This window comes from Ailuropoda melanoleuca, chromosome 3 (genome assembly GCF_002007445.2).
Source record: "Ailuropoda melanoleuca isolate Jingjing chromosome 3, ASM200744v2, whole genome shotgun sequence".
In the NCBI taxonomy this organism is placed as follows: domain Eukaryota; kingdom Metazoa; phylum Chordata; class Mammalia; order Carnivora; family Ursidae; genus Ailuropoda; species Ailuropoda melanoleuca.
In genome coordinates, this window is record NC_048220.1 from 55,300,243 (window position 1) to 55,327,197 (window position 26,955).

At 38.3% G+C, this 26,955-nt stretch overlaps 2 protein-coding genes across 8 annotated transcripts in view; one reads left to right on the forward strand and one right to left on the reverse strand.

Moving 5' to 3' along the window:
• Positions 1 to 637: 637 nt before the first annotated feature.
• On the reverse strand, positions 638 to 20,728 carry DHFR (dihydrofolate reductase). 2 transcript variants are annotated; one of them, XM_002916218.4, is made up of 6 exons: positions 20,412 to 20,728; positions 19,997 to 20,046; positions 17,619 to 17,724; positions 12,379 to 12,505; positions 9,422 to 9,537; positions 638 to 2,780 (listed from the first exon to the last, which is right to left on the reverse strand). In XM_002916218.4, exons 1-6 carry the CDS (start codon positions 20,495 to 20,497, stop codon positions 2,702 to 2,704), a joined length of 564 nt encoding a protein of 187 aa, XP_002916264.1. In that variant the 5' UTR covers positions 20,498 to 20,728; the 3' UTR covers positions 638 to 2,701. The 2 variants fall into 2 exon arrangements, with proteins under 2 accessions (XP_002916264.1, XP_019651952.1); XM_019796393.2 differs by lacking the exon at positions 19,997 to 20,046 and having other exon boundaries at positions 20,412 to 20,652.
• The window catches only part of MSH3 (mutS homolog 3), a 180,774-nt gene continuing 174,518 nt past the window's right edge, over positions 20,700 to 26,955 (forward strand). For 5 of the 6 annotated variants that reach the window (XR_004624118.1, XM_034656443.1, XM_034656445.1 and 2 more), the window contains exons 1-2: positions 20,700 to 20,948; positions 22,517 to 22,637. Coding sequence is in view for 5 of the 6 variants with exons in the window: in XM_034656443.1 (XP_034512334.1) it covers positions 20,736 to 20,948; positions 22,517 to 22,637 (334 nt within the window). In the remaining variant the exon portion in view is untranslated. The remainder of the gene's footprint in view (positions 20,949 to 22,516; positions 22,638 to 26,955) is intronic. The other variant, XM_034656444.1, reaches the window with a different exon arrangement.

Below are 26,955 nucleotides of genomic sequence, written 5' to 3' on the forward strand. Positions count from 1 at the left end.
TGGTTACTGACTGCGAAGTTATTTGAAATACCACACAACAATGTGATTTGTTCTCTTTTTTTGTTCCGAGAATAAAGAGATTTAACAGAAATGTCAATGTAAACTTCCTGGTCCACATGAGGTCTCCTGGGGAACAGGAATGGCAGGAGCAAATAATTAGACATGGTCACCAGTGAAGTTTCACCTCTGCACACAGGCCACAGGAACAGCACAATCTACGCAGATGGTAGGACTTCTTTCCTGTTTCGTCAGAGGCTCTATCCCTTTTGTGGGCAGTACCTTTCATTAGAATCTCTAATTCTATTTCCTCATACTCATTTAATTTTGTATTTCTTTTTTGCCCCAACTAGAACATCCTTGATCACAAGTTTCAATCTTTCAGAAATCATTATTTTTCTTAACCTTTGCAGCAGCTGGCTGGCCAACTTTTCCCTCACAAAGTCGTGTTGCCTAATTTGGTCATTTCCTGTACAGTTTTTAGTTTACTAAGTATAAAAAAAAAATCTTGTTAAAGGACACCTGTTCTTGCATGTGCTATGTACCTCTTTGAGCTACTGACATTATTTTCATATGTATTTTTATTACATATTTAATAAATGAAAATCTTTACTTCTTAAAATAGATCAACACACACGTCTAATCTTTACAGTTTTACTTTCTCCAATCCCATACATGTTGATTTACAATTCACTCATATTTCTACTTTGCTTTATTTAGATGTGCTAGTGATAGGAAATAAAAGCTCAGGTTTTTTCTTCCTTAGAGGACAGAAGCACTCCTAGTCAGTGACGTACATCCTTGGGTAGGTTGCAGAATCATCTGGGGTGCTGGTTTGCACTGCAGATTCTTCTTTTTTTAGAGAGTGGGAGAGCAAGTGGAGGGGGAGGGGCAGAGGGAGAGGAAGAGAGAATTTTAAGCAGGCTCCATGCTCGGCAGAGCCAGACTTGGGGCTTGATCTCACGACCCTGAGATCATGACCTGTGCCGAAATCAGGAATTGGATGCTCAACAGACCGAGCCTCCCAAGTGCCCCTGTACTGCAGATTCTGGGACCTCATGCAGGTATAATGGGGATGACATTTTGAAAAACTGTTAGGACGTGAGTTATGTTACATAATTTAAACCTCACAGAAACAAAATGGGCTAACCTGAATATTTAGAACACATGTGCATGTTATATTACTTACATTTTGGCCTCAAATTATCATCACTTTGCAGTGCTATTTCATAAATCAACCTGGAAAAAGACTTGATTTTCTGTCTTGAAAGATGAACAAACAAGGGACCACGAGAGAAAGCCTGATGGTTCCCTAGCGATCAGCCTTTGGAATGTTGTGTGACCCCTGAACATAAAGGGCTCAATTATTATCTTAATTGTTCATAAAAACAAACATACAGTGCTTCAAAAAAAAATCTAATCTCAATAGGCATATTTAATGCGTAAAATAACACACCCAACTCTGATACTCTTGGCTGTTTACAGCACACATTTTCCTACACATACTACACACGCTTATTAAAAATTTTAGGTATTGTACACAATGTGCTTCTTTTATTAAGTAGTCTTTGGCATTTTCCTATCAGTATCTTATTCTTTTTAACTGCTACAGACCATATTAAATTTTATAGACATATTGGTTAGTTATTTTCTTTATTGATTATCATTTGGGCTGTTTCCAAGTTTTAAAAAAGTGGTGCAACAAATACTCTTGGGTCCATCTCTTTATTCAGGATTAATTTCTGGAAGTGGAAGCTCTGGGCCCAAACCCAGAATATTTTGAATTTTAATTGATACTGCTAACTTAAACTCTAAAAAGGTTGTATTAATTTACAAGGCATAAAATGCTATTTCTTTGGATACTTAGCAATCCACATCTTTGCTAACATGACGGGTAAAGTGTGTTTTAATTTTCATTTTTCAATTCAGTAAAGTTTAATTTAGTTTCTATCTTTGTAATTTTGGTTTCTAGCTTTATTCATTTTCAATTCATTCCCTTTTTAATTTCTAGTTTTAGCCATATGCTTGTTATTAGATTACTCTATTTTGTATAGAACAGGCTATTCTTCTTCTATCATTTTAACATCCCATGGACTCTCACTGAAGATCGGAAACAGAGTTTTTAGAGGTCTGAGACCTTCTCTTTTAACCTTCGAAAAGGTAGTGTCCTACCTGCCTCTTCACTATCCCTATGGAACATATCAGAGTTCTCAACTTACCAGATTTCCTGTCTGAGTGAACAGAACTTTTCTTCAAAAGTGTGATATGCATAGAGAACTCAAAGGTCCTATTTTGATCTAATTTTCTTTAAATATCTGAGTTCTAGCTCTTCTATTTATAATCCATTTCTGAACTTTGGACACATCTGTCTAGTCCTATCTTTGTAAGTCCTGATTTCAACTTATGCTATCGGGGGGCCATCTCACGTAGGCTCTTGGTAGATATGCTACCCTAGGCAGGTGCTGGTCCTTGTTGGGCAACATACAGTTATAGTAAGAAATGTTTCATAAATGGTATCTGACATGGTCTAGTTAAGATTAATCTTAACTATAGCCTAATTAAGATTAATAAAATCTCTTGCTTAGAAATAATTATCCATTGATCTAAAGTCAACAAAAGTCTTTTTTTCTAATATTAAAATATATAATTGTTTGGAGGGAAGGGGGAACAACTAATTTGAAATAAATCAGAAAACATCTTCACATTAATCGTTCTTCTCATATACTTCAAATTTGTACTTAATGCCTTTCTCCTCCTGGACATCAGAAGGAACACCTGGGTATCTGTAAAAGAAAAATATGCATAATGTGTCAATTAAAAAGATAGCTTCCCTGACTCTCAGGCAAAAGGCATCAATAATTCATAAGGTAAATAAAAGTTTTCCCTTCCTTTTGTTCTACACAATGGTAAGCCACTGTGAAATTGGGTATTATACAAGTACACTACATACGGGAACAGAAAGACACACTTTCAAACTGTTTAGAAAGTTAGAAAATGAAAAGTGCAATTTCTCCTTTCCTTCTGACTCTTAATTTTTCTGTCCAAAACTAACCACTGTCAGCAGTTTCTCTTTTATCTTTCTACTACCAATCAGCTAGTATGAAATTGCTTAACAACATTTTGCAAATCTTACACTTGGTATCAAATTTCTCATGTGAGCAGAAGAAAAACAAAATACAACGTTCAGCTGCCTAGAACAGAACTGAAGTTATACGTCCTGCGTGGTGCTAGACTCTCCATTTCCCTGTGTGTGGCTTATTGCAATTCTTTTAGTGGCATCACTGTTCATCTGGGATTTTCTAACTCTCACTTAGCTCTGTGTTCCCTCCACCTTCCAATTCAAAACCCAGGCCCTCCTTTGGGTATATACCAAGAAGTGGAATTGCTGGATCATATGGTAATTTTTTTTTAATTTTTGGAGGAATCTCCATACTGTTTTCCATAGTAGCTCCACCATTTTACATTCCCACCAACACGTATAAGAGTTTCAATTTCTCTACCTCCTCACCAGCACTTGTTATCTCTTGGGGTTTTTTTTTCATAATAAATCAGGATCTCAAAGAGATATATGCTCTGCCATGTTCACTGAAGCCTAATTCACAACAGCTAAGCAACCTAAATGCCCATCAACAGATGAATGGATAAAGAAAATGTGGTCTATACATACAATAGAATATTATTCAGCCTCAAAAAAGAAGGAAATCCTGCTGCATGAAGCGACATGTTGAACTTGGAGGACATTAGGCTACATGAAATAAGCCAGTCACAGAGGGACAAATACTGCAGTATCTAAAATGGTCACACCAACAAGAACAGAGAGTAGAAGGGTGGTTGACAGGGGTTGGGGGGACGGGGAAACAGAGCTGTTGTTCAAAGGAAAGAAAGCCTGTTGTGCAAGATGATTAAGTTCTAGAAATGTACTGTGCAACAGTGTGCCTATAGTTAACAACACTGTATTGTATAATTAAAATTTTGTTGAGAGTAGATTTCATGTTGTATTCTCACCACAATAAATTTTCCCCCCTGAAAAAAACTCCCACCATCAGCAAAAAACACAAAACCAAGGTCCTCCGTTTGAAGGCAGTATTGACCACTCCTATCTCCAACCCAAATCTTGTACTTCCTCAGTACTGCGTGGGCTACATCCCCAATATGCTCCGGGTAGGGGGAGGAACACCTGTTTTTTTTTTTTTTTTAAGATTTTACGTATTTATTTGAGGAAGAGAGAGTGACAGAGATAGTGAGAGAGGGCACAAGAGAGAAGGACGGGGAGAAGCAGGCTTCCTGCTTAGCAAGGATCCTGATAATGGGGCTCGATCCCAGGACCTGGGACCATGACCCGAGCTGAAGGCAGATGCCTAACCAACTGAGCCACCCATGTGGCCCAGGAACACCTGCTTTACTCAGACTAGGGTTTGACTCTGGTTCTGCTGTGTGACAGTTATCAACATAGGCTTTGTCCTTATGAATAATTTAGCACTGAGTTCATTACATTAAGTGCTCTACAAATGTTACCCTTTAATATCATTAGTTTGTTTCATCCATACATTTTGTAAACTCACTGTAGCAAGAATACAGGAAAAAATTAAATCTCTTTTGATATCCAATACAATGCTGAGTAATAACAGGTATTGAGCCTTTGTTGACTAATGAGAGGTGATGCCATGTGATATAAAATATAATTAGAGACAAAGTAACAGCATAATAACGTATAAGGAAATGAAAAAGCTGTTTTTTCTTGAAAAACTTACATTTCAGAGGAAGAAGCTATGTTTCTATTTACTAACCATTTTCTGAGCGGTTTCTGTTCCACTGTTTTAATAGCAATATAGCATTTTTCCTTTTTTAAAGAAATGATCTTATGAGGCCAACGTTTAACCGTAACTTTAGTTTCTTTGGAATGAGTCACCAGAAGCAACATTTACATTTTTGTGTGTGTGTAAAATTCTCGAGTATCAAGACTCTCAGTTAATAAGATAAAAGCAAAGTACCAAAATTATTTCTAAAACCATGAATAATAATAACTTAGAAATACTATGCTATTGGCTGGATATGGTCACTAGCCACCGTATTAATGTTAATCTGCTCTGTGAATCTGAAATTCATTTCTGCTTAACATTAATTTTACTTTTCACAAGTCACATATTCAGTCCATTTTAATAATGATCATAACCACCCCACCACCATACTCCCCAACTGCCGAAGAGCCACATATGAACTCTGAGTTTAAGCCTAACAGGATTTGGAAATATCCCCTATTTGTTATGAATCACCCAGAAAGCGATCCCCCTCTAGAATCTTCAAGCAGTAAGGAGTCCAATGAATATGAAAAGACATAAGATGTGAAATGACAAAGCATCATGAGAATATTACAGAGATGATTTAATGTAAAGTCTAAGAAAGAGGTAAATAGAGTTCTTAAAACAGTTATCTATAAGAAACAACTCACAACTAGAATAAAATGAAGGCTCTATAGCAAGCACAGGCTCAGGAGACACACAAACATGAATAAGGATCCTGCTGAACAGTCAGGAAGTAATGGGAACAGAAGAGGAAACGTCAGCCAAAAACCTTCCTCGAGTTGTCCACTGATAATGGACATCTGTCCCAGCTCTGGAGCCAACTACTATTTCAAAGCCTCTTCTGGTCTTTATCCTCTTTGACTGTATGGTTACACGGAAGGTTGTTAACTAGAAGGAAAAACCTGTTTGGGGCTCATTAAGCAGAAAACTGCTGGTAGAAAATATTTGGGCCTGCTGGTTTGGTAGAAGCCTAGTGTGAAATAGTCTGAGGCAGAAAGATTTCTTCCAGGCAAGATGAATGAGGGCAGAGCCTTAGAGGACAGGCTGGCATGGTGCTGTCATTAAAAAAAAAAAAAGACAAAAAAGAGTTACACAGATAAGACCCACGGGGGAAAAAGGCAGACACAAAGTCAAAGCTTACTTTGTTAAGACTAATTTCTGCTTTTACGTTTCTACCCCTTGCGGTTTCACCTAACTTCTAATTTTATTCTCTTCTCACTTCACAACAGTCCCCTCATCTTTATTTTCTTTTACTATTGCTTTTATTACCAGGAAGTATGGTGTTAATAAAAGGTAACCGTGTTTGAACTGAAACTTATGTAACCACAAGAGGCCCGCTAATAGGGATAATGGGTTCTAACCGAAGTGTAGCTGTGGGGAAAGAAGAAGGGGGGCTAGAAAATAATTTCTGGACAGCAGGGAGCAATTCTAAGTTCCTCAGTATACAGAGATTTGGAGAGAAAGCAGCTCAAGAACTGAGCAACATTACAGACATTCAGGGACAAGGTATATATTTCCTTTGTCTTTCAAGGTTTCCTTTTTCTCTACTACATGAAAGATTGACCTACTCCAGATTTACCCTTAGGGGATTCCTTCCACCTCACGTTAAAGAGGCTGTTATTATGTTGGTACAGGCTTGAAAGTAAGATAACCATCACATGATGTAATGAAAAAAGACTTCATTTTCTTTCATAGCCTTGCTTAGAATGTCCATTTTGGAGCAATTTCTTTGGATTTTGGCTTTGGATAGCAATTTCCTATCTGAATATACCCACAATTAAAATTTTCTAGGGGCGCCTGGGTGGCACAGTCAGTTAAGCATTCAACTCTTGGTTTTTGGCTCAGGTCATGATCTCAGAGTCGTGAGACAGAGCCCCGTGTCGGGCTCCGTGTTGAGCATGAAGTCTGCTTGGGATTATCTTCCTCCCTCCGTCCCCCACAAATGTTAAAAAAGTTTTCTAAGACATTTAAAGAAGAACCAATACCAATCCTTCAAAAACTCTTCCAAAAAAATAGAAGAGGAAAGAGACCATTTCCCAACTCATTCTGTGAGGCCGGCATTCTTCTGACACCAAAACCAGGTGAAGACATTACAGAAAAAGAAAAACTACAGACCAATATAAATGTAAAGATCCTCAACAAAATATTAGCAAACTGAATCCAGGAACATATAGAAAGGACTGTACATTACTACCAAGTGGATTTATCCCAGAAATGCAAGAATAGTTTAACATGAAAATCAATGTAACATACCATATTAATAACCTTTTAAAGACAAAGACCATATGATTATCTCAATAGACTCAGAAAAAGCATTTGACAAAATCCAACACTTCCTCGTGATAAAAATACTCAATGAGGTAGAAAAAGAAGAGATCTTCCTCAATGTGATAAATGGCATGTATGAAAAGCCCACAGCTAATACACTTAATGGTAAAAGACTGAATGCTTTCCCTTTAAGAGCAGGAGCACGACAAGGATGTCTTACCCTTGCCACTTCTATTCATAACTGAACTGGAGGTTCTAGCCAGAGCAATTAGGTAGGTAAAAGAAATTTTTAAAATGCAGATTAGGAATAAGTAAAACTACCTCTATTTGTAAATGATATATCCTGCATATAGAAAATCCTAAGGCATTCACTAACATTAGAATAAATGAGTTCAGCAAGGTTGTAGGATACAAGATCAGTAAACAATAATCTATTGTATATCTCTGTATTCATTGTATATCTATGTATTACCAACGAACAGTTTGAAAATAAAATGAAAGCAGCTCCATTTATAATAGCATCAAAAAGAATAAAATACATAAGAATAAATTTAACAATGAAGTGCAATACTTGTATAGTGAAAGTTACAAAGCACTGCTGAAAGAAATTAAAGAAGACCTAAATAAGTAGAAAGACATTACACGTTCATAGTTTAGAAAAATAAGTACTGCTTAGATAGCAAAATTCTTCAAAGGGATCTCTGTAGTAATGGTTCCATAACTCCGTGAATATACTAAAACCACTGAACTATATACTTTCAATGGGTGAATGGTGTGATGTGTGAATCATCACTCAGTAAAGATGTTAAATTTTTCATTTCTAAGAGCCAAGAGCCAGAATGGAAGTAAAATATTTTAAGTTATCAAGGATCCCAGAGGGTCAGTTTTGGAAAGAGGTCTGATGGACAGCAATAGGATTTGGAAAGGTAAATTCACAAAGTAATTTTTTCTTTTTGTTAGCAGCAAAGATAGGAACAAGGGACAGCCAAGATCAATATTCACATAATGTGAGAATCAGCAACCTAAGCAGTATAAGAAAAAATATAGAAGATGTGACAAAGAAATACAACTTTTTTCATAAATACATACAAAATCAGTAGGTGTGATTTTTCTGTGGGGTCACCTTGGGAGACTAAGCAAAAGCCTGTACTTTAGCTGTTTAGAAAACTTTTAGAGTTCTTAAACTTTTCAGTTTTCTTTAGAGCTAGTTAAAAGCCCAAGGAAATCAGTCACACACTTCTTAGATTCTTGATTATTACCATTACTCTATAGACTATTACTTTAAAGCTTGGCCATCCACTTATTCAGACTTGACTCTGAATGTTCTTTTAGGAGGTATTTCCCAAAACAATCTCACACATTATGACTGGATTTAACTAAGAATATTTGAAAGAATGTGTTAAAACCTAGTCTGAAAGTGTGGATACAATTAATCTTTAACTTTCCATAGCCAAGAGCTGAAAAGTGCTTTTTAAATTTTTTTTAAATTGAAGTATGAAAAGTGCTTTTAAACTAAAATGCTCGTTTTCAAAATCAGGGAGTTTCATGCTAAAATCACAACTCCAGTAAAACAAGTGTAACTTCTTCTTTCGATCTTCACCACTGCTATCCAAATCCCTTACTCTTTCACCTCAACACTCGCAGCCAGCTGGTCTCCCAGCGTCACTCTTGTCCCCTCCCGTCCCTTCTCCACAAAGAGCTGGAGCAATACCACTCTTTCTCTATTCAAACCCTCTAAACCTGCATCTAGTCTGACCCCTTCTGGCCTCCTCCTTGCTTACAGTGCTCACAGTGGCTTTCAGGGTCACGGAACACACCATGCTTGTTCCTGCCCTCTGGTGCCTACACTATTTCTGGTTTCTGGAATGCTCTTGTTGCTCTTTGCATGGCTGGCTTCTTGCCATTTAGATCTCAGCATAGATACCATTCTTCAGAGAGGACTTCTCAGACAATACAGTATTTAACACGTCACAAAATTTCAATTCTCCTTACAGCAACTCTCTTGATGTTTATCATCTGCTACCCTCCTCCTCTATTACAAAGAATCTAATCTTGGAGAGCAGTGATAGCACATCTGTCTTGGTAAGCACTGTTTCCCCAGTGCCTAAGACATTGTCTGATGCTAAGCACAGATTTCGCAGAATGAACTACTCTCTAGATTTCAGCAAGACGATTAAAACATAAACATTACCAAGTTTGTTAAAGCAGATTTCCCAAAATTCCTAAAGTATTTGTCTACAAAAAACGTAACTACTCCAAACTCAATCTGAAGATATTACTCTTTTTATAATTCTTAAGCAGGAAATTCTTAAGCAGCAAAAGTGCTTCAGACAAATTAGTAACATTTTACTTACTCTGGCAGAAGTTTGTATTTGTCCAAATCAATTTCTGGAAAAAATGTGTCACTTTCAAATTCCTGCATAATCCTTGTCACAAATAGTCTAAGATGGCCTGGTTTGTTCATGGCTTCCTTTGAAAAAACACAATAGGCATCAATTTCCTAATTTATCTGTCAAAAGAAATACAAACTCTAAGATTTCTGTTTAATTATACAGTCGAGTTTGTACTAGATATTAGAGACACGCTACATAACTTGTTAACTCCAAAGCCTACTACTTAAATATCCTATTCTTTACTTTGAGGTCCAGCAAAGTATGTCTTAGTTATTTTGAGAATGGGACTAATCATTATCAGTAATTATGAGAGTGAGTTTAAATGTAGTCTGGCCTCTAGTTTGCTTACATGAGCTCTTTTTTTCATTTAAGCATTCAGCATTATCTTTTTTCTTTGGTAGTTGTTTAAGAATTAAGAACTATAAATTATTTAGTTGTTCTCCACAGAAAAATTCGTGTATATATATAAATATGCATATATATATAGAGATAGATAGATAGATATAGATAAGGTAGTATAATTTCATGAGACTTTGATTACTGAAAACCCCAAGGGCATACTTAGTACATTTATACAGAATTTAATAATGCTTCCATTTCTTAGGAGATAGTAACAATGCTAGCAGGTAATTTACTCTCTTAGCCTCTTGTTCTAATGATTGTATTTGGCCTTCTATTGTTAATGACTTTTCCAACTACTGCCTATGGTACTGTTGATAGTTTCTACAGAAAAAACTGCCCTCAAGTGAGTATCTTAAAACTCTAATAAAAAGTCATGAGTCCTAACTGCATCTCCAAGAAAGCAATAACTCTTGATTTTCAAATAGCTTAAGAAACAAAAAAAAAATATGTATGATCTCAAGTGTGTGTTATCCTTGAAATTCCAAATTTTACTTTTTACTTTTGGCTTTTTGCTACAGTGTATATTAAGTCATTTATTCTCTTGCCCCAAACAAAATAATATTCTACCAATTCTTACTATACCAAAATTAGAGAAACTGAATGGGACTAACCACAGAAGCATTTGAAGGTCTATATTCAAGTAAATGCTATATGGCAAACCTTTTCTGTATTTTAGGCTTTGTGGACCATATGGTTTCTTTCTTACCTTTGTGGGCAACAGCAGCCACAGATAATACTAAACCAATGGGCATGGTTACGTTACAATGAAACTTTGCTTACAAAAACAGGCTGGCCCCAGGGAAGATAAGCCTAAATGTTCTATAAACCACTGTGATGTGAGGCAGGTGGATAATGCAAAATTATCAGCTCGAGGTTCTACTTCCTTATAACTTATATACATATAGATAGATCAAGTTATATAATTATATTTAATTTTGAATATTTATAAAGAAAGTATTTTCAAGTGAAATGGTATTAAATTATTCAAAATGCATATTGAACATAATTAAAAAATGACTTTTCTTAGAAATTCATCCGTGGCTGCAAGATCAAAGGAAAACGTCCATTTCCTCATAATACAAATAAAGCAAACAAAGGTTGTAGAAACAGGTCTGGGATCCTGGTATACCTCCTCTTTATAAAACAATTTCTGGGTGTATTTGTCACCATAAGCCACCAAAGTGTAGGGGCTGTTTTTTTTTCCTTCCCATAAATGTTAATCTCTAATTAGTCTTTTAAGAGTCAAAAAATTCTACTTATTATCCTCAAGAATTTTGAAAGCTGAAAGTCATTTGGTTATCAAAAATGAGTATTTTGGGGACACTCAGTCTGTGGAGTGTGTGACTCTTGATCTTGGGGTTGTGGGTTTGAACCCCACGTTGGGTGCAGAGATTACTAAAAATAAAATCTTACCAAAAAAAAAAAAAAAAAAAAAAGCTTTGGGCCGGAGCCTCCATCTTCCAGGAATTCACCAAAATGCCCAGCACCAAGGGAAAGAGGAAAGGTACCTACTATATATTCTCTAGGCCTTTTAGAAAACATAGAATTGTTCCTTTGGCCACATATATGTGTATCTACAAGAAAAGTGATACTGGGGACATCAAGGGAAGGGCACTGTTCCAAAAGGAATGCCCCACAAATGCTACCATTGCAAAACTGGGAGAGTCTACAAGGGTACCGCATGTTGTTGGCACTGTTGTAAACAAACAATTGAAGGGCCCGATTCTTGCCAAGAGACCTAATGTACATATTCAGCATATTAAGCACTCAAGAACTGAGATAACTTCCTGAAGTGTGTGAAAGAAAACGATCAGGTAAAGAAGGAAGCCAACGAGAAAGGTATGTGGGTGCAACTGAAGCACCAGCCTGCCGCACCCAGGGACACACACTTTGTGGGAACCAGCGGAATGGAGCCTGAGCTGCTGGAACCCACTCCCTATGAATTCATGGCATGATAAATGTAAAAAAAAAAAAAAAAAAAAAAAAAAAAAAGAGTAAGGACTATTTTCTCTTTTACCTGTTTTTCCTTATATTATGAAATCAGATACTTTTCCCATGCCCTCATATTATATAAAAATTAAGGGAAAGTTTTCCGCTTTTAACAAATTCATATATATCTAGTCAGTATACAGCAACTGGGCGCCCCATCCCTTTATCAGTGAGGACATACATATCCTTAATAAAAGGGAATAATTCAGTAAATCAAGGCACATCCAGGGACTAGAAAACAGTGCAATGCAAGTATGATTCTAAGAGAAGGATTTAGAATGTTTTTAAATTAGAAACATCAACTATTTTGAATTGAAAATAAACTGGAACAGGCTTAAAAACTCACTTTTATATTTTTATTTAGTTTTCACGATAGTATCTAAAATGAATAATTCAAATTGACAATATGTCTAGCTAACAGTGGGGATAATATGCTTCCTTTGCTCACGGCTTAATTTTTTTAAAGTTCAGATGGCAGGGAAGCTGAAGGAAAGTGGGGTGGAACATTTCCTTATAATTTTACTTACCTTATAAACAGAACTGCCTCCCACTATCCAAACTATGTCCACTTTATTTGCTAATTCTGGTTGCTCAATAAGTTTTAAGGCATCATCCAGACTTTTGGCAAGAAAATGAGCTCCTTGTGGAGGTTCCCTGAGGTTAAAAAAAAGAATTATAAATAATTTCTATAAAACCTATTCATTAGTCAATTAATTATAAAACCAAAATCATCATAAATATGAATCCTTTCTACAAAAAACACTTTTACATCAATATGGCCTATGACCGATAATAGAAACCACATTTGTGTACGTACGGTCCACAATAAACCAAAAAACAGAAACACTTCTGCTATCTTGTGATATTAATGGTGGAAGAAAATCACAAGAGTAGTTGTCTCTGGAGGGATGGGGTTAAAGATTCACTGGGAAGAATCTTTAAGGGAGCTTTTGAAGGGTTATGGTTATGTTCTTTATGTTTCATATGAGATTATATAGGTGCATACATTTGTCAAAACTTAGCAAAAGTACATTTTAGACTTGTACATTTCACTAAAAGAATAAAGCTAATGAAATATTGGACCTTAGTTAATCATATATATGCTAAAGTATTTAAGGGAAAACACACTAACGTGTACAAGTTACTCTGAAATGCATGAAAAAACAAGACCAATTGATGTATGGATGGATGGTAAAACAAGCATAGCAAAATGGTCATGGTAGAATGTATGTGGTGAGTATACGGTGTTTACTGTAAGGTTCTTTTCTGTATGTTTGAAAGGTTCATTATAAAACGTTAGAAAGAGTAGTCTGTTTGAATGACTGTAGTATGGAATGATTTTTTTTTCTTTTTCTTTTTTTTAGAGAGAGTGCACTCACAAGTGTGGGGGTGAGGGTTGGGGCAGAGGAAGAGGGAGAGAGAGAATCTTAGGCTTGAAGCTCAGATCAGAGCCTGCCGTGGGGCTCGATCTCATGACCCTGAGCCAAAATCAAGGGTCAGACGCTCAGCCAACTGAGCCACCCAGGAGACCTTGGAATGATTTTCAAACTCTTAATATGTGATGAATGGGGAATGAGTAAAAAGATTTTTCATGTTCCAAACATGTACAGATGGATGAAGTATTAATAAATGAGCACGTTATTTTTTGTAATTAAAAATCCAAAGGAGGGGCGCCTGGGTGGCTCAGTTGGTTAAGCATCCGAGTGTCTGACTCTTGATTTCAACTCAGGTCATGATCTCAGGGTTGTGGGATCAAGCCCTGCATTGGACTCTGTACTGGGCATGAAGCCTACTTGGGATTCTCTCTCCTCCTCTGCCCCCCACTGCCCCAATAAATTTAAAAAAATCCAAAGGAGGAAAAGTTAATTTCAGGGTTAGATCTTCAGCTTAATCTCTTCCTATCTCCACACCTGTTTTTTTGGGGTGGTTGTTGGTGGGGGGAGGGCTGTAATTCCCTTTATAAATGAAGAAACACTAGAATTCGGCTTTCACTGTAATTAGAGAACAGAAATTATAATTCAATGTCACGTTCTTAGACTGATGCTTTAAAAAATTATATAACTGCTTTTGAGCTGGTAGTTATAACAATGATTAATCAAGAGCTAATGGAGACTACTCATTTTCTCGGCTGCCTCCTCCCTCACCTCTGACAGATATTTTACTTATTTCATTCTTTGTCATCTCTAAAGAAGTTAAGAGCACAAAGAACATATTTTGACTAAAAGCTGGAAAAGATATGGAGGCCAGGGTGAGGTTAAGTGAGCCAAGGGATTCTCTTAAGACGTCGGGGCTGCTCAGCGACTAGGCTGGACGAGGCTGTGTAGGCGCAGAATTGAGTAAGAAACAGATTTAAACTTGGGGAGAAGATATTCTAGTTAATAAAGTCTAGAATGCCTGAAATTGAGTCAAGGTAGTTTTAGTAATGGAGGATGCTAAAATCAGGAACGATGACAGGAGTTAGGGTAAAATGGAAAATGGTGACTTAGGAACTGAGATATGAGGAGAATTGGAAGAGGCGTCCTAGGAGTTGTTGGGTTATGGCAAAATAAATTAGAAGGTGTATAAATGGTTGGTATGGACTTCAAATTAACAGGGTAAACACTTTGTATAGGTTGTGGAACAATGGCTTGAAATGGCGCAAGCGCTTAAGGGGAAGACTACTTCTTTGCCCTTTTGTAGTGAGTCTGGAAAAGGAAAACAAAGGATTTGTTTCACATTTTAGTTATCACAGACATGGAGGAAATGCTTCTGCAAAATGTTTCTATTTACCAGTTTAGGAATAAGTTTCACAGGAAACCCTTGATTCAAGATGGGTAGAAAAAATAAGCAAAGAGTTGAGCCAATGTTTGAGTTCATTAGCCCACAGTGTTCATTGTGTGAAAGCACAAATCCTAGAAACTAACACAGTAAACAGAATATAGCAAGCACTCAATATTGTGACTTATTTCGTTGCTAAATTTCCCCCTATATGTATCTCAAGCTAACAGAGATTGCATTCCCTGACAAAAGAGAGTTGGTATGTGGTCATATACAGTCAAGAAATGTGGACATGCTTGATATCTTGTTCCAAACTTATGAACGAGTCTTGAATTCTCTGAGGGTTGGCATGAGGATTAAGAGAAAGATAATGCACATCATAGGCACTCCAGTGATACTTCCATCCTTCTTTTTTTTTTTTTTTTTTTAAAGATTCTATTTACTTGAGAGAGAGAGAGAGAGAGAACGAGCAGGGGGAGGGATGGAGAGAGAGGGAGAAGCAATGCAGGGCTCGATCACAGGACTCTGGGATCATGACCTGAGCGGAAGGCAGACGCTTAACCAGCTAAGCCACTCAGGGGCCCCTCTAGCCTTCTCTTTAAAAGCCCTGTTCAAAAGAGGCTGCTTTTTACCTGATGGATAGTCATAGTAGAAAGAAAACATCTAACGTTTATTCATTGCCCACTTGCTGTCCCAATTAGTGGGATCAGGGAGGGCTTTACATGCATCACACTACTTAATGTGACCAGCAGTCCTGTGTAAGTACTTTTATTCTTCTTAATAGATGATATTGAGGCTGAGAAGTTAAGTAGTCAGTGGTTACAGAGCCTTTTGTTTCTGGCTTTTTTCTCTCAGCATACTGTTTTCAAACTTTATGCATGTTGTAGCATATATCTGTTCTTTTTATTGTGGAATAATATTCCACTGTATGGATATAGGTTACTTTGTTTATCCATTCATCAGTTGATGGACATCTGGGATGTTTCTACTTTTTGGCTATTATGTATGGCTGCTATGAACATTTGTTGTTGTGTGGTCATATGTTTTTATTTTTCCTTCATTTCGTAAACCAAGAGGTAGAACTGCTGGGTCATATGATAACTCTATGTTTAACAGTTTGAGAAAATGTCAATCTGTTTTTCAAATGTGGCTGTGTAATATTTCAAGCCAAAACTTGATTGTCTAGATAGCTTTGGAAAAGCATTTTCTCCCTACACTTTAAGGAACTAGTTAACTAAAATAATTAGTATCTGGCAGCAAATTTTGGGATTACCTTAAGGATTCAGTTTTGTCTTACTTAGGAGGGCGGTGGTGAAAAATTGAGTATTTCTGAAAGATTGCTATAAACGAGTTATAGTGATTACATGAGTAAATCTGGCACTGTCTGGCACACAGCAGATGCTCAGGTTATGTGTGTAACTGACCCTCAAGTAGGGAACCAGAAGGAAGGGCAAAAAATAAATTCTAAGACGTTTTCGTAACTGATATCCTTATTTCCTTGATAATAAAGACTTCTGAAATTTTCTGCCTTAAAAAAAAAACAAGCAAAATACAGCAACAAATGTTATATATAAACACATAAGAAAACAACCAAACACAATTACATACACCACAGGGGGGTTATAAAGAAGAAATCAGACTCATCATTTAAGGAGATTTGCTGGCTCAACTGAGTATGTCCCCCACTGAGATTTCTTTATGTTTGTTTTAGCTCAAGCTAGCCATAAATAAACTTGAGTAGTATTCAAGAACATGTTACTAAAGAGTCTCTGAGAATGGCAATACAGTCTGTGAATGTGGATTCTACCAAGTAAAGAGATAATCAGAATATCCTAGCAACCAAAGGATAACAGTATGAAGACTGAGGCGGATGGCAAGCTGCACATCAACATATTCTTCATAACCCAAAGGCGCTCAATGCAAATATTCTGGTAGACTTTCTTTCACGTTTTTACCTATGCCATTCTAGGGGGATTTGGGAGAAAATCTATATAAGCCTGAACCCCCTTAGCCTATGGTTTTTTCCTTCCCATGATGTGATGGTCTCTGAGGTGTTCACTTGTTTGGGCTATAGTCCTTGTTTATTCAGACACCAATCTAGGTGTTGGTGTGAAGGTATATTATAGAAGTGATTAAAGTTGATAATTAGATGACTTCAATCTGGTGGGCTGGATTCAATCAGTTTTAAGTCCTTAAGAGCAGATCTGGGCTTCCCTGAAGAAGAAATTTTACCTGCAGTCAGCAACTTCAGCCCCTGATGGAAAGTTCCAGCATGCCCTTCCCGATGGCCTGCCCCACACAGTTTTGGACTTGTCTAGCAAGCAACCACAAATGTGTAAGCTAATTCCTTGCAATGTAGTCCCCAGAGCATTTCCAAGCATCAGCAACTATCTACTCCAATGTTAGACTGGAGGACAGGAAAATTCCTAGCAGAGGTCAAGTGGAGACACTCCTTTCTCTCTAGGATCCCTAGGTTGACTTCACTTCAATACTTTCAAATTTTTTTACCTGTAGACACTGGGTAAAGAATACAGGTATAAAATATTGTTTGGGTGTTGTGGTAAACTAGGAATACGGCACAAGATTATGACTGATTTTTAGCCCATTCTAAAATTTCTATCTTATTACATTGAGGGCAGGGTCCAGAAAGGGGATAAACCATTTAATCTTGGCAAATCCCAAAACATATGTGAAACTAAAAAAAAGTTATTAACTATATTGTATGAATTATACTTGAGCTTACTGAGTAACAGTTTAAGGAAACTGGCAAATATGTTACCACAGTGAGATTTAATCTAACTTTTCACAGTGATGAAATCAATCCCTAAGTAGCAGAGTGAGTTACTGTCATGTGGGATAAATAACTGCTTACTCATTTTCTGTAAATCATCTTTATGATATTAGGAAGCTTGATCAATAATGCTGTATTTAAATTATTTTGTCATACGCTGACCTCCACCATAACAGATGGAACATGATTTTCTTGTGGTGAATTTGTTATAGTACTTACTTGAGGTCTCTGCTGAGAACTAAATTAATTCTGTCCTTTAAAGGTCGATTCTTCTCAGGAATAGAGAACCATGTCTTCCTACCCATAATCACCAAATTCTGTTTCCCTAGAAAAATCACATAAAAAGAATATTTTGGGAGTATATATTTATATTTTCATATATTCACACATATATATAGAGATATGATTGTCATAGTGACATCTAGTGGATCTGCATTAAAAATTAAAATTTAAACAGGCTTACTAAAATTTACATTTATCACCCTTTTCCTAAATATAGTAACTATTTTCCCCTATGGTGTTATCCAATACATATACAATATTTAGTTTTAATCAACTGCAATCATGTATAATAGTGAAGAGCCAAGATTCTGGGGTAAAATGCTCAAGTTCAGTGTATTCAGTCATCTACTAGACAAGTCATGTTAATCTTCTGTGTCTTACTTTCCTTAATAATAAAAGGGAGATAACAGTAGTTCCTACTTCTAGGGTTACTGTGGGGATTGAGGACTTATAAGATCTAATAAGTCTTATTTAACTGTTTGATCTGATAGTATTATTCATATTTCTATACTTTGTAGATTTATATTAATAGTCATACTTTTAAAGATAAGTGCTTAATATTCCACTCAAAGAGCTAAACACTTTCAATTGTGCTTCTATCTTTCAAGTATAATGCTTCTATAGAAACTTTATTATACATATAGTTTCCATTTTTGGTTTAATTACTTAGGAAAAAATCTTGGGAGTCAGATATCTGTATCAAAGGAATATACACATTTCTATAATTCTTGATATGTTCTGAGAGGCTATCAAAAGACGTCCATGTGTCTGTTTTAAAGAATCATCATTAGTTTGATTTTTTTTTAATAAAAATACTAACATTTACAAAATACAAGTAGTAAGGCTAAGCGTTTTTCTGTATTTTGCTTCATTATTCATAATCATATATTACCTCCAAATGTTAAGAAAAGTTTTTTCCTCAAATAATTAAAACCCCAATTATTCATGGTGCCCCCTATGCACTATATCTTCAGACAGAGCTTTAGGTGTTAGTAAGGAGATATCAATTATCAAAAACAACAGAGCCATTAGGTGAGAAATTCTGATGAGAGAAACGGTACAGACCTGGCCTAACAACTAAGGTGAACGTGAGAAGTGAAGAGCACAGGGAGACATTGCGGGGGTGGGGGAGAGAGAAAGAAAAAGAAAAAGGAAAAAAAGTCAAAACACCTTTGGTAACCTTCCATCCACTCATCCAAGAAATACCGTATTTACTGAAAACCAGAAAACAGGCCAAGCATTGAATGCTTTTCCTATTACTAGACCATACTTCGGATTTCAGGGAGTGGTTCATGTCAATTCCTTAAGCTTCAAGCTATTGCTATCTTGTCTCTACCAGTAACCCAAGCGCCAGGTCCAAGGACCTGTATCTGTCCTGTTAAAGTTATGCTGCATCTGCTTCTGACTTACTATTTCCCTTTTACTCTGCTAGTCCTTCTCCTATGACCAAACACATACACTGTCTCTTAGGTTTTATTTATTTATTTATTTTTAAAGATTTTATTTATTTATTTGACAGAGAGAGAGACAGCGAGAGAGGGAACATAAGCAGGGGGAGTGGGAGAGGGAGAAACAGGCTTCCCACGGAGCAGGGAGCCCAATGCGGGGCTAGATCCCAGAACGCCTGGATCATGACCTAAGCCAAAGGCAGATGCTTAAGGACTGAGCCACTCAGGTGCCCCATGTCTCTTAGGTTTTAAACAGGTATTCCACCACTACATTCTTTTCCTTGGTTGTCCTCTTCTCTCCAGTGGCTCAACTCTTACTTCCCTGTACCTGAAATTATCCTGGATATCCCACAAAACCTCCAAACCTCAAAATTATCACTATTACAACTGCACACTATTCTCCACCTCACCCAGGATTATTCAACTGTCATTCAACCGAGTATCTGGGAGTTCATCTGGATCCCTTCCTGCATCCCCTTCACCTGCCTTATCTCCACACCCAGTATCATGGAACTGTTTTCTGGACTTTTCTCCTCTCCACTGCCCTCCTTAAGGTCCTGAGATTTCCTGCGGGGGCTATGGCAAAGGCCTCCTCTTATAGCCTTTTCGCGCTCTAATCTTTACCTAAACCTGCAGCTAGCTAGCTGCTAATTCTGCCCATACCTCAACTGTACGCCTGTACACATAAAATTTCCAAGAACTTTTTTTTTTTAAAGGTGTGACAAACCGTGAGAACTGCATACAAATGAGTAGTAAGATAAAAGGTCCCAGATTAACACAGACGACCTTTCATTTAAGTAAAATCTGCACTGGTAAGCTTACTCAGCAAGTTTCCCAAACCTCAATCTCCTAAAAATCCCACATTACCTTCTACTGAGGAGGTTGTGGTCATTCTTTGGAAAAACTTGAATTCATTCCTACAAGTTAGATAAACAGCGTTACTCAGAACATTATCCTGCGGGCTCTGGCTCTAACGCGACCCACAGACACTGCGCTGGGGAGGTGGAGTGGGGGTCTCCGGGACCGGGTCGTTGTTCTGAGGCGGGGCCCCGCGAGGGAAAAGTCCTCGCCGGGCAGCAGGAGCAAGACGGAAATCAATAACTTGGCCTCCTGGCTCCTGATGGCGGATGTAAGCCCAGGCCCAGCTCCCGTCAGTTCGGGTCCCAAGACCGACCCCCCGCCTCCCGCCGCCAAGTGTCTGCGCGACCCCGCCCTAGTGCCGCGATCAAAGGCAGCCCGCGCCAGCTCCCCCAAACCCATCTATACCCTGCCCGGCAGGTACCTGAGCGGGGGCCAGGGCAGGTCCCCGTTCTTGCCGATGCCCATGTTCTGGGACACAGCGGCGATGCAGTTTAGCGTACGAACCATGACAGCAGCTGCGAACTCCTCCCAAGCTCACCAAACACGGATTTCCCCCAGCGAGCTTGGCGCGAAAGCGCAGCCACCCCGTCTCCTCGATCCTATTTGTGCAGCCGAGACTCCGCCCCCCACCCCGGCGCACGGCAGGGTCGTGACGTGCTCGCGCCCGCGGACGCCGGGGACTTGCGGCCGCGGGCTCGCGCTCCCGGCTGGGCCCTGCGCTGGGGGTGTTACTCTGTGCCCTGCGATGTCGAGCCGGAAGCTTGTCTCTGGTCGTGCCGCTGCCACCGGCCCAGCCCCTGCAGGGCAAGCGGTTTTGAGCCGATTCTTCCAGTCAACGGGAAGCCTGAACTCTACCTCGTCCCCGACGGGTGCAGTCGAGAAGGCCGACCCTGACCCTGACTCTGACTCCGCAGCGCCCCTAGCGTCCACTTTCCCTCCTCAGTTGCCGCCGCACGTGGTGGGTTTGGTCCAAGACGGGGCGGGGCCAGCGGGGCGATGGGGCGGGGCAAGATGGGCGGGAACGGTGCTTGTGGGTAGAGCGGAAGGAGGCAGGGGCAGTCCGCGAGAATCGGCGAGATGAGCGGGCCAGAAAAGATAGGGGCGGGGCTCAGAAAGGAGAAGGCGGGAAAAGCCAGGCCGGCCTCCGTCCTGGGCGCGGTTAAAACGTTGCAGTTTCCACTTGTATTAATATACTTGAGGCCAAAATCACGCAGGTTCTTAATGGCTGACCTGAAACAGGAACTCAGGTCTCCTGACCTCCATTCTGATGAGGGTGGGGGCTTGTGGGCATTCTACGTCCCCGCCCTTTTTTTTTTTTTTTTTTTAAATCTGGATTGAAAGTATTTACCTGATTTGTATATGCTTGGTTAGGTGACTGGAAGAAAATTGCCTCTAAGTCTCTAGTTTTTAAGCATGCAACAAGCCGTGATTAATATTTCAAGCGACTAGGGTAAAAGAAGTCATACTGTGCAGTTCCTCAGTGACTACCCTTGTAGTTCAGATTGTAAAATTTGATACACAGTTGGTCTGGATTAAGTTTAAAGTGGTGCAGATGTGAATGGTTAGTCATTGAATCCTTTCTGTTGCTTGCCACCGTTCAACTGAGTAAAATTAGTTTGTTTTGTTTTTACCAGGGACACTGCTATCTGGGAAAGTCTAAGGTTGAGCCCTCACTGGGGCTCCCTGGTACAATATTTTTTAAACTGAGGATGTGTTGGGTCGCCTGGGTGGCTCGGTCGATTAAGTGTCTTCTTAAGCCTGCTTCTCCCTCTGCCTGCTGCTCCCACTGCTTTTGCCCTCTCTGACAAATAAATAAAATCTTTAAAAAACCCACACAACTGAGGATGTGGAAAGGGATTGCAGACTTAGCCACCCTCCAAGTTTTAATATGGATGACAGTTTAGCTACGTCAAAGTCTTGTTCCCTTCATTTATATTTCTTCCATAGAGTGATTTCTCCTCTCCTGTTTTTTATTTTTAAAAAAGATTTTATTTATTTGAGAGAGAACACAAGCGGGGGGGGGTGGGGTAGGGTAGAGGGAGAAGCAGACTCCTGGAGGAGCAGGGAGCCTGATATGGAGCTCGATCCCAGGATGCTGGGATCATGCCTTGGGCTGAAGGCAGACCCTTAACTGACTGAACCACACGGGCACCCTTACACTTCCCATTTAGAGGGTATTCTGTGAAGGACTTAATTTTTGACAGGATTCCTGCCTGTACATAGTTTATAATCTTGTGGTATCTTCTGTGGTGAACATAAGCCAAGTTTGATTGAGTAAAGAAAGGTGTTAGCCTTGGTTCTGATTAGTGCCAGCAGGGCTTGAAGTGCTGAGGCTCATGACCTCCAGTCTGCACATTGTCTTTCATGACAGTAAGGAGAATTTACGTATAGGTCTTTCCAGGGCTGAAGGTAGATGATTCCAAAAAGAGTGGATGGCAGGCACCTTGTAATTCAGAAGTAAGGTTTAAATTATTTCGCATACATCAAGTTTTGAGATAAGAGATAACACATCATTTTCTAATATAGGTTGCAGAAATTGGCAGCAATAAAAAGAGACCACTGGAGAGTGATGGGCCTGTTCAAAAGAAAGCAAAGAAAGTCCAAGAAAAGGAAGGAAGAAGTGATTCAATAATGTCTGGGAACTCTGGTGAGTCTTAGGGCAATGATTGTTCATTCTCGCTAGTCGTGGCACTGATACTGTTCTCTAGAGAGTGGAAGAGGTTATCGGAGAGTTGTGCCATTTTTTCCCTTTATGGAGAAAGGTCCCCACTGGGCTTGAGTAGAGTGGCCCCTCCATAAGTGGTGGTGTGAGTAGGGGTTTGGGGTTGAGGAGGTAGAGCTGGAGTTCTGCAATTTGGCTGTAGTTCTCCCCATTTTTTCTTTTATGCCTCATAGCTAATTTTCATCCTGATTATAAAGTAAAACATTCTTGTTATAAAAATTTCAAACAGTACAGAAATGTAGACGGTAGACAATGAAAGACCCCATAATCCTTCCCTTTTCGTGAGGCCTTTTGGTAATTTTAGGTTTAGCTAAATTTAGCTACTGAATATTTTTCCAGGTTTCTCTGTTTATACACATCTGTATGTACACACAAAGACCCACAAATTACTTTGTAATAATAGAGCTGGCCCTTGAATAACATGGGGGTGAGGGGCACTGATGCCCTGCACAGTTGAAAATCCATGTAGAACTTTCTGATGCCCCAAAACTTAACTACTAATAGCCTACTGTTGATAGGAAACCATGCTGATAACATAAATAGTTGATTAACATGTATTTTGTATGTTATATATATTATATACCGTATTTTTACAATGAAGTAAGCTAGAGGAAAGAAAATGTTAAAATCATAAGGAAGAGAAAATACATTTGCAGTAGCTCACTGTATTTATTGAAAAAAAAATCCCCAAGTAAGTGGACCCACATAGTTTAAACCGTGTTGTTTAAGGGTCAACTGTATTTTGTAAGTTGTATTATACTATATGTACTAATTCGCAATTATCACTTTCTACTTAACAGAATGTTTTGAACAGTTTTCAATGTCAGGCATGTAAATCTGCCCTGTCCTTTTTTAGCATGGAAGTGCTTTTTCTGTATGCTAGAAGTCTTTGGATAAAACCACCATTCCTGAGCTCGTGGATTTCTAGAGGTGGTGTTGGATTTATAGATGGTTGAGCAGTAGTTCTTTAGTTCTTGGCCTCAGAGAATTTGTTAGAAGGGATAACAGGAAATGCTTCTTTCTTCATTATTCCCAGAAAATTAGGGAGCGAATGAGATAAAAGGAAAGCAAAAAAAAAGTCTCAATTCAGTGGATCAGGCATGTAAGATATCTATCCTTCCCTAAAAGGTAAACTTTAGATTTAGGGTCAACATGAAAGCCTTAGTATGAAATAACTCTAGAAATGGAGATGTATACTTAAAGAGAATAATAAATCTGATAATACCCTTTTCTTTTTTCAAGAAGGCAATTGACTTAGAATGTTTTGAAGTTAAGACTTTTTGTGACTTCTTAATAATGGTGCTCAGGAGAAAGGGAAAGGAGCAGCTGTCAGTCCAGCCCCTTCATTTGTTTTCCAGTCTTATTTCTCCTTGTGCTTCATTTTGAATCAGTTCTCCTGCTACATTTTCACATTCAGCAATCTTTTCTTCTGTGGTCCTTATATTGGCCATAAATCTCATTCAGTAAAATGTTCATCTCAGATATTGTACATTTCATCTTTAGAAGTTCTACTTTGTTCTTTTAAAAGAAATCACCTTTTTCTCTATGTGAGTTATATCTCAGTAAAGCTGTTACCAAAAACAAACAAAACCCCAAAATCCACATCTTCCATTTTGCTTCTCTTTACATTCGTGTTTTTCTTTACATTTTTGATTATATGGAACATATAATATGTTTTCATGTCCATATCTGGTAATTCTCTCATCTCTGTCATTTCTGGGTCTGTATCTCTTGACTGTTCCTTCCTGCTTTTTTCATGTCTAGTAAGTAATTGTTTGGATCATAGATACTTTGAATTCTGTGTTATTACATGTTGGGTTTTGTGTTTCCTTAAAGAATGTTGGACTTTGTTCTGGCATGCAGTTAAATTCTTTGTGGTTCAGTTTGATCTTTTTAAGGATTGTTTTTAAATTTTGGAAGAGAAGGTTAGTTCTGTTCCTAGGGTTTGATTTTTCTAGAGTTGGGAAGGAATGCACAGTAGCAGTAGCATATTATTATATAGTATTTCTGCCACATGGAAAAAATGGACATCAATAACCTTTAGAACATAGGTAATAAAATAAAAAGACATAGGTAATAGTGAAATGTAGTAACAGTTGGATGGGGATGATGGAAATTGGGCGAAAACAGTGCTCTAATCCAGGGGTAAGATGGGCAGCCGGGTCTGGGCTGTAGCTGACCATGCAGGTGGGAGTTTTAAGGAAGCTCAATTGCAGACATATTGAAAAGGGAGCTGGGAAAACCTGGGCACTGGCTTCATACAGCACACCACTGGTCTTTCTCTGTGAGCTAGTTTGATTTCCTCATAGCTTGAGTCTCCAAGGATGAGCACCCTGAGAGTAAGACAGAAGCTATATTGACTCTTAAGATCTAGCTTCAGAAGGTAACGTAACTTGCGCTGTTGGTTGAGTTAGTTACAAGGTCTGCCTTTGTTCAAAGGGAGGGAACATCGATCCCACCTCAGTGTAGGAGTGTTGATATCACATTGTAGGAAGAGCAAATGGGATGGGATATATGTATATTTGGCCTTCTTTGATAGAAATCTCCTACATGAGTCAAAATTCAGAGTCGACTTTCTATGTTATTAATATTCTTGTGTTACAGATAAACATAATGTAGAACTATCTCAGAAGTATTTTGATAAATACAAATATTCATTATCTTAATGCTTATGGTATAGTGCTACTTAAGCAAGCATTATTGTAATGTTGTATAAATAAATTCAGACTTTTATGAGTACAATCCCAAGATTTGTAAACTACCCCCATCCCGGGAAAGTGTTTTAATATCCATAGGAGGGAAGTCCTTGTATAGCATACACACCTACAGAATACTTTTGAAGAGGGGAGAGTAATTTGAAAGAGTTTCAGATATACATTATTCCAGCTACAAGATTAGCAGGAGATAAGGTACAATTTACATGTGAAAAGAGGTTTAAATGTAAATATAAAAATATGTAATTAAATATAACTATGAAAAGTTTTGAACTCTTAGGAATGGACAAAACACAACTCTTGCCCTCAGAGTTTTGTTTTGTTTTGTTTTGTTTTCTTTGCTTTAATAGGAAAGGTAAAAGGTGATAAATGCAGTCCTTTTTCATTATATTTAATAGTACATAATAGTATTACCCTAAAGGGAAAAATAATGTATTCCAGCATATAGTAGATAGTAGACAGTAAATGATAGTTTTCTTTCTTTTATGGATTGCTTGCATATGAATAATTGCCAGTGGGCAGACTGATAACTGCGGTGGAGAAATGTGATCTTGTTATAGGAACACAGACAAAAGATGATTATAAGCCAGGGGAGTTAGCAAGAGTTTCATGGAAAAGTAGTTTTGAAAGGGATCTTGAAGAATGAGTTTGATTTTTGACATGGAAATTGGGGTAAAGGGCATTTCAGGGAAAAAGAATAGCGTGAGTAAAGCTGTGGAGGCAGGAAAGCGGGTATGTTGGGGCAGAGTGGTTATCTGCCCTCCTTGGTGAAGCCCTGGGGTCAGTATCTCTAGGTCTTTTCCATTAAGCTGATCAGTTTCCCTGGTCTGGAGTCTTCCCTGCTCTGGCTGGAGTGGGGAGCTCTGGCTGCCTGTGCTCTGAGAGCTCATGAGGAAGACGCTGGGTTTCTCAGTCTACAGTGAGCCCCTATTCCCATTATTCCTCTGGCTCAGGCACAGTACTCCATCTGAGCTATGCCTGTCTTACTTTTTTCCAGAGAAACCTCCAGTTCTCTGCTGAGGTGGAGGAAGCACAGCTGGCCCTTGAGCTTGGAGTGGTTTAGGGGTCTAGGGATCAACTTGTTTTGAACCAGTCGTCTTTATTTCAGAACCTCCCTTTATTATCGATTCTGCCGCTGTCCTGATTTCTCAGCCTTAAGCATTTTGTGTTGTAAATGGTATTGGTTCTTGGTTTTCTTCACTACTGGTTTAGAATTTAGTTTTCAGGTGTGCTAAATTGGTTATTATTCACCTATTTTTCCTTCTACTTTCAGATTTTTTGTTTCACCTGTCACTTCTCCTTTTCTCTGTCCTTATGTGCTTATATCTAAAAAAAAGAAAAAAAAGAAAAAAAACCCCACTGTAGTTTGTAATGGGGTTTTAGGACCAAGTGAAATTACATGTATGTTTCAGTATGCTGTCTTTACCCTAAACACAAATGTTTCTTTATTTCCTTATCACTTTGTAGTTAGAGTCCTTGCTTTAGTGAGAAGCTCCCTGTTTAAAAATCCTACATTGCTTATGAATTGA

Coding starts and splice junctions, on each gene's coding strand:
- DHFR (XM_002916218.4), bottom strand. CDS start 20,497: ATGGTTCGTACGCTAAACTGCATCGCCGCTGTGTCCCAGAACATGGGC. Junction 12,506..17,618: donor GTTCTCAGCAGAGACCTCAA/GTAAGTACTATA, acceptor TTTTAACCTCAG/GGAACCTCCACAAGGAGCTC. Junction 9,538..12,378: donor GAGGCAGTTCTGTTTATAAG/GTAAGTAAAATT, acceptor GTTTTTTCAAAG/GAAGCCATGAACAAACCAGG.